Here is a 13,758-nt window from a genome sequence, read left to right as displayed (position 1 = left end):
TTTTTTTTTTTTTGAAATGAAAATATATTTATTTTAGTATAGTATAAATTGGCTATGTCTATTTTTATGTTTACAATTATAATAAACATACTAATAATATAAAATACTTTATATATATAAATATTTATTTTTTTTTCTATTTATTAAACATACTAATTTAATAAACAAAATAATAATATTCACATATGTTTATTATATCACTCTATGTGTCATGTTTATTTTTAGTAATTTTAAGTATTGATTTATATTTATATACATTAATGTTTATAATTTTGATATTGTATTTTATTAAAAAAAAATCTTATTAAATTATAATAATTCATACTAAAATAGATAATAAACATTTATTTTTTAATAAAAAAATATTTAACTTGTTTATTTTTATAAAATTGTTTAATTAATTTTACGAAATTGTTTATTTTGAGTTTTAATAAACATGTTTTTTTTTTATTTAATGATTAAAATGTATGGTTTCATGAAATAAGTTTTCAAAATGTATAAGTTTTTAAAATAAATTTTTTTTTGCACATTTTTTGTAATTATGTTGTTTTTGTTGTACATTTATGAAAAAATCCCTTAAAATAAATTATAGAACATATAATTTATTTACTAAATATTATTATTCACATAATAATATATATTTCACACATTGTAATCTATATATATTATATTATAAAATAATATAACATATTTCATGTATTTTCCTTCCATTTAATAATATGTAGGGAGAGGTAAAGTTAGGTTTTGTCTGGTATATTTTTTCTTTAACAAACCTATGGTAACATAGATATAAATAAAATCCAAACACCTTATTATTGAAGCAATTAGAAATAGATATAGGGTGGGAAGAGCTAGGTTTTGCACTAATAAATGCTTGTTAGAGGTTCCAAAACAATTAAAGTCCCATAATTTAAAACAATTATAAGCTAATATATGAACTCATCAACATGTTTTATCACTTTTTTAAATTCAATTTATGTCTTAATAAGTTGTTAATACTATAAAATTGAGACTTTCAGTTAAGCAAAATGTGAAGTTAAAAAGTATATTAATGGTATGTGCACTAGAATACTAGATTCAATAATACAACATTTTTTTAAAATTGTGAGTCTCAAATTAATCACATGATATTAGCTACAAAAATACTATTACATTATTATATATAGGGTGTTTATTACACCACATCCAATATTTTTTAGGTCTATGTAGATCCGATCCAATCTAATTATATATTTAATGTTAGTTCTTACAGTTTGATCTAATCTACTTAATTTCAGTCATCCAATCGATATCCAATGGATGTTGAATTGAATCGGTTCTTTTCATTGGATGTATTTCATATATATCTATTGATTTAATTTAGTTTATCTAATATTTTAGACCTTATATTTATTAGATCGGATCAGATCTATTTAATATTTTAGATCCAATATCTATTAGACTAAATTAGATTCATCCAATACAAAAAAAAAGAGTAAAATTTTAATGTTAATTTTCATATATACATATATTTTTTTACGTATGACAATATAAAATTTAATTACTCATTCAAACTAAATGAAAATATTAATTAATTCGATTGGATGTTGAATGTATTAGATTTTTAGACACCCCATCCAACATCCGATCCAATCTAATTGGATATTTAAAAATAATATTCAATTTGATCCGATCACAATTGGATATCTAATGTTTAGCAGTCGATTATAATTAGATCAGCCGGTTATCATTAGATTGGATCAATTTTTACACACCCCTATAGAGTATTATAGTGTTATAGTATATTTTACGTGCACATATCAATATCCTTCTTAAAATTAGGGTCAATCATGTACTAAGAAGGCTTGGGCCTCCAAAGTCCTAAGCTCAAAATTTTGATAATAATTATAAAATTAAACATAATTAAATATAAATTAATACATTATGAGCTCGTTTGGTAAACCATATAAGTGTCGTATTGTATTAAATAATAAATAATACTTTGTTTGGATAAAATATTATATTATATTAATTATTACGACTATAAATTTTAATACAATGTGAGTCGTATTATTTAATACATAACAAATGACCATATTAGCTTGTATTATAATATTTAAAAATGGTCTAGGATCAACTCAGACCCTGACAATAGCCTCAGACCTCAGACTCGGACCCATGCCTTGCCCATGGACCTGGACCGGAACCTAAACACAAAGTCGTACCCAGATCCGGATCTAGACTCGGACCCAGACCTATATGTATTATTTAAGTATATATTCTTACTCAGGTTGTATATATTATTTAAGTATATATTCTTACTCGGGTTGTGGCTTCATATGAAAAAAATAAAATAGTTTATTATGAAATAAATTCTATATCTATATATGTATTTTTTTGTAATTGATATTCATCTATTTACATTGTATTCTATTATTTTATTTCTGATATCATCTGTATTAATCTCTCCAGCTAGGATTTGTGATGTCCAAGGAGCGTTCGTGAGGTGAATCTGACTTTGATGGAGTCTACATTCACAATGCTGACTAGACATATTAGAATTTCATCTGCACACTTTTCATATCTGATCAGACAAAATTTCGCCATTTAAAGAGTTTTTGTAAAGAAACTAATTAATAATTTTTCTTTATATTCATACCTTTTGATCTCAGTTTTGGGGTGTCATTTATCCCTATAAATAACACATAAACCAACAACAAAAGAGTGAACTCTTCCACTCCTTAATTTTTTTATATTTATAGAAGAGAGTATTTAAAAATTGTACATGATAGTTTTTCTGCTATTCCTTAGTAAGTTCGTGTTCTTTGTGATTAATTTTGTGTGAAGCAAATTCTCAAAAAGAAGAACATAAAGAATAACCTATAGGAGAAGATTCATCTAAGTCTTGCATTGGGAGAAAGCAAGCACCACTATCTTCGCGAGAATATTTCTACAAGCATTGCATCGATAGGAAGGAAGCATTCATTAAGTAATTTGAATAGAGTTCAACAGTTGGTGTTTTAAGGAGATTCATTCAGCAAATATAAGTACATCAAGCTTGCGGCAAAATTATTAAAGGGGGTCTAAGTTTTGTTTAACTCAATTACTTTGTACTTATTGAAATTTAGCTAATGAATCTTATCTCTATGTGTGGCTCTGTAGAATAGTAGTAATATGCAAGGATTGTTGAGACCATATATAAAATATCGTTTATCATTTTAATTTCTACAATTTTACTTTTTACACTATTATTTTGACCTATCAGGTTCAGTTTTTTTATGGAGAAGATTTCTATTCTTCAAATAATTTTATAACAGTTCTGCATTGATTAAATTATTAGTTATTTTCACTTGGTAATTTTAAAAAAGGGATTTTCAAAAAAAAAAAAAATCATAATCACTATTTTTTTCAAAACACTTAGGTTATGTTTGGTTAGTAGGAATGAAATATTGGAATAATAATAAGAATGAGAATAAAAATAGAAATAGAATATAATAAAATTTAATATACATAAAAAAAGAATTATTAAATATTAACTCATCTTACATAGAAATATTTCCTTTTATTTTAAAATAAAATAACCATTACATCAAAATATAGTAAAAAAGTTATATTCCAATACTTTAAGATGAACCAAACAAAAAATGGTAATTTGCGGCCAAACTTCCTGAACTTTAAAGTTTGGTACGATCAACCCTCTAGACTGGAAAAATTAAGGCTAAACTCCCTAACCTCATCAATACTTTTGCTCTGTACTCCTTTCGTCCACTTTAGTTTGTTAAGTGTCGAAGTTGACTACCACAGTGTACACAAGTGTACACGTTGTGAAATTTCATTGGTCTACCTAATATTAATAATTTTATTAAAAAGTAATTTGTATATTTAAAATCAGAAAAAAAAAATATTTTTTTTTCTTTTTTCTTTCCTTCTTTCTTCTTCTACTTCTTCTTCCTAGAACCACAATCCAGAGCACTGCCATGCATGGTGGTCGTCTCCGATCAAAGGTGGTGTATGGAAAAGCGATCCACAGAATCTGGAAGCTCTCAACACAAAGAAATTAGAAACGAGAATCTTTTAGCTCATTGACAATTTGAGAGGCCAAATCAAAGCTGAAAAGCTTCAGCTCTGGCAAGAGAAGAAAATTGAAAAGAGAGAGAGAGAGAGAGAGAGAGAGAGAGAGAGAGAGAGAGAGAGAGAGAGAGAGAGAGAGAGAGAGAGAGAGAGAGAGAGAGAGAGAGAGAGAGAGAGAGAGAGAGAGACTAAGGGAACGTGTTGTAAAGACTGCTTAATTTTAATATGATAAATTAGCATATAATTAGGGTTTAATTCAAGAATTAGACTTTTAGTTAAGATTTATGAATTTATGGAGATATATTTGAATTCTAAGAATGTTATTAACGTTATACGTATATAAAATTTCATATTTTTCATATTTTATGCCAGCAACATTGAAACACGATGTTTGGCTGATAGAATCGCACTTTCTTATAGATTAGTGTTTTAGTTATAGCAAGGCAATATAGCTAGACATTTGATATGTCAGAATTAGGCGGGGTATTGGTAATGGACCATTTTATCCCTAGGCCACTTTACTAGTTAAGCTTTATGAGAGGGGTATTTTAGTCTTTTTGACTTGGAATATAGGTGGTTGGTTTTTAGTGTGGCAGCTGGCCATTATTAGATAAAATAATTTAACTTTATCATTTCATTTAGTGGAATAATGAGAAAATAGAAATTTGAAGAAAATACAAACTCCACCTCTTGAACCCCCTTATTCTTATTCAGTTGCTGCAAACCAAAGAAGCTCAGGGTGTTTCTTCAGCAATTCTGGTGAATTATAACTAAATTCAAGTAGTAAGGACCAAGGGGCCTGTAAATCGTCGAGCAGCAGTTCCACTCAGGTTGGCCGACACACCTCAATTTAGAAACGAAATAAGATTAGTATAATGATATGCATATATATATATTTACATGTTTAGCGTACATGTCTATTAAGCCTATTAGATTACATTAGAATAACGATATTAGTATATTTAGAATTATATTGCGTATCGATGAATGTATGTTTTGGCTTTAGTAATGATTGATGTTATCACATCAGTACGACTAGAGTATGACTAGCGTACCGAGTATAGGCTGATATTATGGTCAATAGTACTGTCATTTGAACGTTCTTGACTCAGTACCGCCTAGGGTGTGGGGAGTATCGCCTAGGGTGCGGGGATTTGATTATAGTTGGGGCTATGGGGGCCTAATTATAGTCTGGTTACATTTATGATTATTATTATGCTTTTCTTACTGAGTCTTACTGAGTCTGTCGACTCACAATTATTGTATGCATGTGTAGGTAAGGGCAAGGCTAGGGTTGAGCAGTCATGAGGCAAGCGGATGAAGATTGTACATGTTAGGACGGTTAGACTTAACGCATATGATCTTTGGGACAATTGGTTATGTTTTGTATAGTCACTAGGCGACAACTTTTGTATTAAACATTTTGAATCAGATGTAAATATTTTATATACGAGATCCTAGTTATTTATATATGACACTTATTTTGATATTTATAAGTATTTAAACAAAGTTTTAATTACTCACAATTTTCAATAAACTCGTTGATTAGCAATAAGCTGTACAGTTAACATAAAATAACGATAACACGCCTAAACTAGTAGGGTGTTACACTTGGGGTTCTGGGATTTGGGACCTAGAGAGCATGGATGGTAGGGGTGCATACAGGTCGGGCTTTTAGATTTTCGGGTGGTCGGATTCGGGTTTTTGGGCTTTGGATCTTGGAAATGCACAACCGAACCCGATTTTTGGGTGTTCGGGTGTTCGGGTGCGTCGGGTATCGGGTCGGGCTTTTTCGGGTTGGGTGTAGTCGGGTTCGGGTCCTATTGGGCTGAGCCCGAATACTTAATTTATGGGCTGAAATGAAATTTAATTTTTAAAAATGCTATTTTTATATTTTTAACATTATTTAGACCTTTTAAAAATTTAATATATATATCAGTAACTAAAGTATATAATAATATTATATACTTTATGACGATTTTTAGTAGTATATAATAATATTAGAAATGTAATGCCTTCATTACCTTTATAATAATATATATAAACTATTCACTTTTAGTAGTAAATTAAATTTACCACCTCACTTCACCACACAGTCGCCACTCGCTAGGGCAGACGCCAAACTAGTCACCACCTCAGATCTTGGCGATCACGGCAGACCGGCGAACAGTCAGCCGCACGGCCGCACAGGTGGGTGGACACGTGATACTGAACAGAGCTGACCGTTCTTGGATACAACCCCATCGGAGAAGAGAACTAGTCGCCGCCCTTGGAGAAGAAGAAGTTTTGTAAATTGGTTAAGGGAGTGATTGAGAAGTGAGAACCAAATAACTCTTTGTCTGGTGTGAGAGTCACGTATACGAATATGAACTGAAGAGTCTTTTTTTTTGAGTCTGATTAAAAAAAATAAATACTATTAATTAAGTATTGAAAACTTAATTAATGAAAAGTAATAGTAATAAGCCGACTAATAGTCAGCGTTTTAGTGAAATGAATAGTTTTTTTTTCTCAATGTGATTAATATAAGTATTATTAATATTAATTTGTTTTTTTTAAAAAAAAATAAATAGTTTTGGGTTACAAATGTGCAGCCCTAATGGATGGAAGGAATGCAGAACAGAGCAAAACGATTATGGATATTAGAGAGTTTAGCTCTGATTTTTTAACTCTAGGAGTCAATCATGCCAAACTTCAAAATTTAAAAAGTTTAACTGCAAATTACCCAACAAAAAAGTAATATAAAAAGGAATTATTATATAAAAAATTTAAATTGACACTTTATTTACAAAATACCTCCATAAGGTGTGAGCAATATTTATACCTTTTATGTAATTTTAATTACTAAAATACCACTTACACTATCATTTACAAAAATAGATGATAGTTGCAGGGTGGTTGTTGTGTGGTTGGGCGGTGGTTGCATCAGACGAAGGTTTCAATCAAACGATGGTTGTAGGGTGGTTGGCCGAAGGTTGCATCAAATGAAGGTTTCAGTCAGACGAAATTTTTTGGGTAATTGGCCAAAGGTTGCATCAGACGAAGGTTTCAATCAGACAAAATAACTGTTAGCAAAATATTTGTGTAACTGTAATGCAATTGTTGCGAAACATTAAAAATGAGAACAGTGTTTCCACGTACGTAACTCTATCTACATGTCTCTTTATGATTTAATATAAACAAATTCACCATTAGAAATTTGAAAAACAACGAAAATACACAAGGATAAACATTTTACTATAGTATTGATGTAATTTTTTTTTGGATTATACTTGAGTTGGATTGTTTGGGAACTCGAGTTCAACTTTTTGAGATATACTTTTTATGGATCTGAAAATTGAAAACAAGACATTACTTTTATGTAAATTAAACTGAATTTCCAGTTGAATTTTAGTTTCGTAGTAGTTTTTTTTATGAATTCAAAACATCCCTTGTTTTGATTGATTATGGTCGTTCTTCTCAGGTGAAGTCGCCGAAATTAATAGTAATTCTCTTTCTGATTGAATTTTCGTTTCGATTGCGTTAGGTTGCTGCGTGGTTGTACGATAGTTACCCAAGAAGCATAGATCCTGAATTAAAGGTATGTGTAAGTGGTATTTGTGTAATTTTTTTATTAAGTATTTTTGTAATATTATTATTTTTTTTTTTGGGTTAAAACTAAAAAAAGTCAAATAAAAATTGATTGTTTTGCCTTCAACTACATTTCATTCACCAAACCAATCGCATCGTTAATGCTAGGTTCGAATTTTATACATTTTGATTCCCAAACGACAAATGTTACCGTCGTTTAAGAAACACAAGTGAACCGAGTTGGGAAATACGAATAAAATACCTAATCGGGTTGACTAAATAATAAAACAATAAGCCAAAATTCGCTTTCGGTAAGAAAATATTGCCGTTGGTGTTTGGTGGTGCTGTGAAAATGGCGGTTAATTCACCCAGTCACTGTGCTGCGGCTCACTTCAGTCGATGTCTCCGTACTCGCTCTCCTTTTTCGTTTTCCAATCGGACCTTTTTCAGAACCGGTTTATTCACCGAAGCTCCGACTCCAAGGCTGGTATGTGTTCGTAGTCAGAAACCCACTCCGGATGGGTTTCGGCCCATGCAATCGACAAGCTTGGAGGACTCCGATGCCTCGATTGGCTCATCGAATTCTTCGTCGACATCCTCCGTCGTTGATTTTCTCACATTGTGTCATCGTCTTAAGGTAGTATTAAAAAATTTACCCCTAATTACACTTGTTTGGTTGCCGAGAAAGGAGAAAGCAAACCATGCAAAATGATTAGAACCCAAAATAAGTAAAATTTATTTTAATTTTGTTTAATTGATTGAGCTTGATTTTCTTTATTTTCCCTTGATGTTGAAATTTTAATTGAATGTGTAACTGTATATACGAAATAAATATTGGGTTAAATGTGTTGTTCTTTTAATAATCTGAAGTTTGAATTGTTTTCAGTATTTTTACATACACTTGTGGGAAAAGAAAAATTAATAGAAACAAATGTAAATGTGAAGAATCTACTTGTTATCTATGAGAAGTTGAAAATGGGCTTAGTATTCATGTTTGTTTGTTTTTTTTTTCCTAAAGTCCACAAAGAGAAAAGGATGGATCAACCATGGAATACAGAATCCCGAGTCAATTTCCGATCATATGTACCGGATGGCTCTGATGGCTTTGATTGTTCGTGACCTTCCTGGTGTAAACAGAGAAAGGTGGGAATTTTCTCATACCCACATAATCTTCTTTATTCTGTGACTGTTTGTTTTCACTAATTCGTTTGCTTAATCATTCTATCATTAAGCTTTTAGAAGCTTATGATTTTTTTGGACATTGTCATGCTTCACCTACCATCTATATTATAATTTTCATGACTGTTTTCATAGCTTAGATATTAAGAAGTACATATTCAACTATTTAGTTTTGTTCTGATTCATTTAGTTCTTCTTTTTTGTGTACTTGTTTAAACAGGTGTATAAAGATAGCTATTGTGCATGATATTGCGGAAGGTACATTTTATTTCCTTATACTTTATGCTCTTCGTTCGTGGGTCCCGACATGTATTTTGACTTTGAAGGAATACATTAATCCAATGCTTTTAAGATTGTGATTATGATCTGAGTATCAACTAGGATAGGACTCCCTTAATTTACTGAAAGTGAGGTTTATTCATGCAAAAGAATTTCTGGAGAAAATAAAGGTTGTATTGTGAAGTCAGAAGTGGCTGATTCTGTTTCAAATTGATGCTTAAAGGGCCGTCTTCCCATTGTACACTATTAGAACCATATCAAGCTACTAATTGCAAATAGATTTGTGTGAAACACTGAAATGTATCTCTAAATGACTGAAGTTTATCTAACACCTATCACTTATTTGGTACACTACTTCAAAAGTTGGATGATTTTTAACTCAGAAAAAATGCTGGTAAATCCAAGAGTTGGCCTAGCAGTAAGGGCGAATACTGAGATGTGTGGGTAGGCACACGGTCCTAGGTTCAATTCCCCCTAATGTAAAAAATCTTGGGACCACTGGGATGGAAGGTCTCCTGGTTGAACTTTCCGGACCCAATGGGATTAGTTAGGAAAAGCATGATAAAAGGAAAAATGGAAAGAACGAAAGAAAAGAAAAAATTGTTGGTTCGCCTAAAATTGTACCTTATGTCCATGCATTTACTGTAGTGTTTTATATTTAATATTTGAATTGGATTTAAACTTGATAGCTATTGTTGGAGATATAACACCATCAGATGGCGTGCCTAAAGAAGAGAAAAGGAGGATGGAGCAGGCAGCTTTAAATGAAATGTGCAAAATTCTTGGTGGCGATTTAAGGGGTATCAGTTGATTGTAATGAATTTTATAACGATTGATTCTATGAACTGAATTAAATATTTAGTCTGTGTTGACTGCAGCTGCAGAGATTAAAGAATTATGGGAAGAGTATGAATATAATTCTTCCATAGAGGCTAATCTTGTCAAAGATTTTGACAAGGTATGTATCTTTTAACATGTTAAAATGTTATCTCTAATTTTATGTACATGAAATTATATGTTTTTCTTTTTCCAGAAACTGTCTGAAATAGCTAATTAATAATTGTTGAATTACTGATTTTATGTGAGACGGATTGTAATATATAATACCAACATTTTTATTTCTATGTCTTGTTATATTATATCAATTTTCTCTCATATCACTTTCTGCGGCTCACTTTGTCTCATATTATTTTCTTAAAAATAATGAAAGCATCAATACGTACCAAAAGCTAAGGGGTATAATTCTTGCATAATATTTGTTAAGAGTTAAAATATATTTTGTAAGCTTTGTCACTGCACAAGATTCTTCTGAATATGAAACCTTTTATCTGCTATTTTTTTCTCACAAATCATTGAAATTAGGGATATTTGTGGCGAAACCCCTTTAACATTTGCAATTTTTACATATATGACCCTAATCAAAACAAGTGAAGACAAAAGTACATTATCTTAAGATTTTATTGCAGTCGTATCTTTTTTTAGCTGTTAAGTGCCAATTAAGCTCGTTAAGTGGCAACTCAAAAACACGTGTCGACATATTTCTTTAACTTATTTAATACATAATCCAATAATATGTCGTGTTTCTGAGTTGACATTTAATGGCAAGAAAAGAGTAGGACTGTAACAAAATCATAAAATAAGGTACTTTTGTCGCCATTTTTTTTAATTAGGATCATATGTGTAACAATTATAAATATTAAAGAGGTTTCGCCGCAAATATCCCTTAAAATTAATGTCTCCTTTAATATTTTACTACAGGAGTATTAAATTTAAATTCCTTTTAATTTTGATTATTTTCAATGGGTTTCTCATTGCCCCCACAAAAAATAAACATAATTGGCTAGTGCAGTCTGGTAACTTTCCTTTAAATCTCTTAATTTCTATTAACGAGCAAAACTAATCTACGATTGATATACTTTATGATTTTTCCGAGGAGCATTGCTATAAAGGCACCGATGGTGTATAAAAGTTATTACATTAAATTATATGAGACTCGATATCTAATTATACCAATAGCGATATAAAATGTTAGAGGGTGCTAGGCACCACTGGCGCTATTTAGCACTTCTCTTTTTTGAGGAACGGAATGTTTAATTTATAAATCGTTTAGGAATTTTTATTTTATAAATTATATGCTGGCTAACATTAATTATTGTAGCATACGGTAATTACTGCAATTTAACATCGGGTTATACATATTCTAATTCGTGGCACCTAATATTAAATTGCACTAATAAACATGTGTTGTATGAAGTGGTGTTAGACATCATATGGTGTCCCATAGCAAGTACGTACTATCTGAGACATTTCCTGTGGTTGGCCATTGTACTTGATCCTCTTACACTATATCTTAGGGCATCCCTTTCTAATAAAGACTCTGTATGGTGTTTGTACAGGTCGAAATGATCCTCCAAGCTTTGGAATATGAAGAAGGTATTTATATTTGTCGTTTTTGTTTTTCTCTATTATGAATACACATGAGAAAACTGGTCTTCAGTCATTGATATCATAAAAATGGGCATTACAGAACATGGGAAAGTGCTGGATGAGTTCTTCCTTTCAACAGCAGGTAGAAACTGAAGTTTATTTATTTCTTATTTTGAATGCTGATTAGAAAAAGTTATAATGTATTTTTTTTTTGTGTGTGGGTGTTTCTTTTAACAGGAAAATTCCAAACCGAGATTGGAAAAAGTTTGGCCTCTGAGATCAATAGTAGAAGAAATTCAACATAGCCTCAGCCAAATAATAATCTCATTTTTCAAACAATTGAATGGTTGAGTCGTTTGCATTCTTCACACAACACTTTTTGTTTTTTAATGTTTTAAATATAAAATGAAATGAGATTATTGCTTTGAGGGTAACTTATAGAATCTGTTGTTTTGCTTTCTTGTTGACACTTGCATTGCATATAGGTGTTTGAACTTTAAATTTCAAAGGGATGTAGGGGTCATCTATTTTACAATGTCGTCTGGCCCACTAAGGTTGGCGCTCTTCTAACTTCAATTTCTTTGGTGCTTTTTATTGAATTCAAATCCATGGCAAAATTTTCCAAAAGGAAAGTCACAAAAATATTCTTCATGTCAAAGTGATCAACTCCTTTGAATTGGATGAATAACATCTCTTGTCCAAAGTTGTTTTAATTAATTGACGCATCATTTGAAATCATAATTAAAATAAATTTTCTTTTCAACCTGCTTTTTCATATTTATATTTAATAATTTTGGTAAAAGTTATGACAAAATTTTAGTAGTTAGATATAATTTGAGGATAATTGAGTGAATGTGACAAAAAAAGAACAATACATACTGCAGTATATGATAAGAAAAGGAAAAGGTAAAGAGTGTTTATTATTCTCAATTTATTCGGGTTGCATAATATTATGAGACATTATCTCTCATTTCCTATTGTTTTTATTTTGTCTTTAGTTCAAGTTTTTTTTTTTCTTAAGAGTCTTTAGTTCAAGTTATGTTTCTCGTGTCTTTTTTTTTCGACGTGATGTTTCTCGTGTCTTTAATTTATGAAGCAACCAATAATAAAACAATAGCTTCTGAAGTGAGACCACCAAGTAGAAATTTGAGGATGATGGCATTATCATTTGTACAATTTCAGTGTGTGCTTTTGGAAATTATAAAAAGTAATTCAAGAGTTTTGTGTATTAATTTTTTTTTAATATTTATTAGTAAAAAATATTATTTTTTCTATGTGTACTGATTAATTATTTTGCACAATGAAAATACATTTTCTACAAACACATCCAAACTGAATCCATGGAAGACGTGAGTGTCATGTGACACTATTACTTTAATTATAAAATATTGTCCTATGAATGTATGATGTTTTTAAAACTCATAAGATATATAAGTTTAATAACATCAGTTTTTCTTTTTTTTTTTTTCATTCATATTCTTACAATTATATTTTAAATATTATGAAAAAAAAAAATTATTGAAATTTTATTAAAAAAAATATATACATGATTAAAAAACTTTGAAAATAAAATTAACACAAAATAATAATGTATAAAAGATTTTTTTTAAAAAAAAAATTATTTAAGCTTATTTTATTATTATTATTATTTTTAATATTTGGGTATAAGTGCAAATAAAACTCCTCTAATTTAAATTAAATTTGATTATTGAAAATTAAGATTTAAGCATATTGCTATTTTAATTTTATTTGGTTTGAATAATTATTAGGTGTGTTAAGGGGTTGATATATGTGCACAAAATATTACTCACAAAGAAGATAAATTTTTTCATACAATTATATTTATTTAAAATTAGATGTATATTTTAAAAATATATAATAATATTTTGGTATGTATTTTGTTTTCACGTATCATTAATATATAATAATATATATGTACATAATGGTGTAGTTAAGGATGAAAATTGGGTGAGTAATAAGTAGTAAATGCACGCCTCCAATCCTATCCCCGCTCCCCATTTATGCCCTCTCATTCCCACCTCGTCCCCCTGGAATTCCCATGCATTGAGTAATGAAACCCCTTAAGTACTCATAAAAATTAAAAAATAATATTAATAAAATAATGTAATGTAATTTGAAATCAAAATTAAAAGAATTCTTGTATTTGATATATAAATATTTTATTTAACAAATATTATTTATAGTTGATATTTTATAAATTATAAAAGATAAGTCAGAAACATAATTTACTATATA

General features: G+C 29.7%; 1 protein-coding gene across 1 annotated transcript; it reads left to right on the top strand.

Moving 5' to 3' along the window:
• The first annotated feature begins 7,782 nt into the window (after nucleotides 1-7,782).
• On the top strand, nucleotides 7,783-11,936 carry LOC133030222 (uncharacterized). The gene is made up of 8 exons (XM_061102678.1): nucleotides 7,783-8,254; nucleotides 8,636-8,760; nucleotides 9,017-9,054; nucleotides 9,765-9,875; nucleotides 9,954-10,033; nucleotides 11,472-11,508; nucleotides 11,603-11,644; nucleotides 11,740-11,936. Exons 1-8 carry the CDS (start codon nucleotides 7,970-7,972, stop codon nucleotides 11,805-11,807), a joined length of 786 nt encoding a protein of 261 aa, XP_060958661.1. The 5' UTR covers nucleotides 7,783-7,969; the 3' UTR covers nucleotides 11,808-11,936.
• Nucleotides 11,937-13,758: the final 1,822 nt, after the last annotated feature.

This window comes from Cannabis sativa, chromosome 8 (genome assembly GCF_029168945.1).
Source record: "Cannabis sativa cultivar Pink pepper isolate KNU-18-1 chromosome 8, ASM2916894v1, whole genome shotgun sequence".
Classification (NCBI taxonomy): Eukaryota; Viridiplantae; Streptophyta; class Magnoliopsida; order Rosales; family Cannabaceae; genus Cannabis; species Cannabis sativa.
Note: the sequence above shows the minus strand (reverse complement) of the source record. Positions and strands in the feature narration are given on the sequence as shown.

Coding starts and splice junctions, on each gene's coding strand:
- LOC133030222 (XM_061102678.1), top strand. CDS start 7,970: ATGGCGGTTAATTCACCCAGTCACTGTGCTGCGGCTCACTTCAGTCGA. Junction 9,876..9,953: donor TCTTGGTGGCGATTTAAGGG/GTATCAGTTGAT, acceptor TGTTGACTGCAG/CTGCAGAGATTAAAGAATTA. Junction 11,509..11,602: donor AGCTTTGGAATATGAAGAAG/GTATTTATATTT, acceptor TGGGCATTACAG/AACATGGGAAAGTGCTGGAT.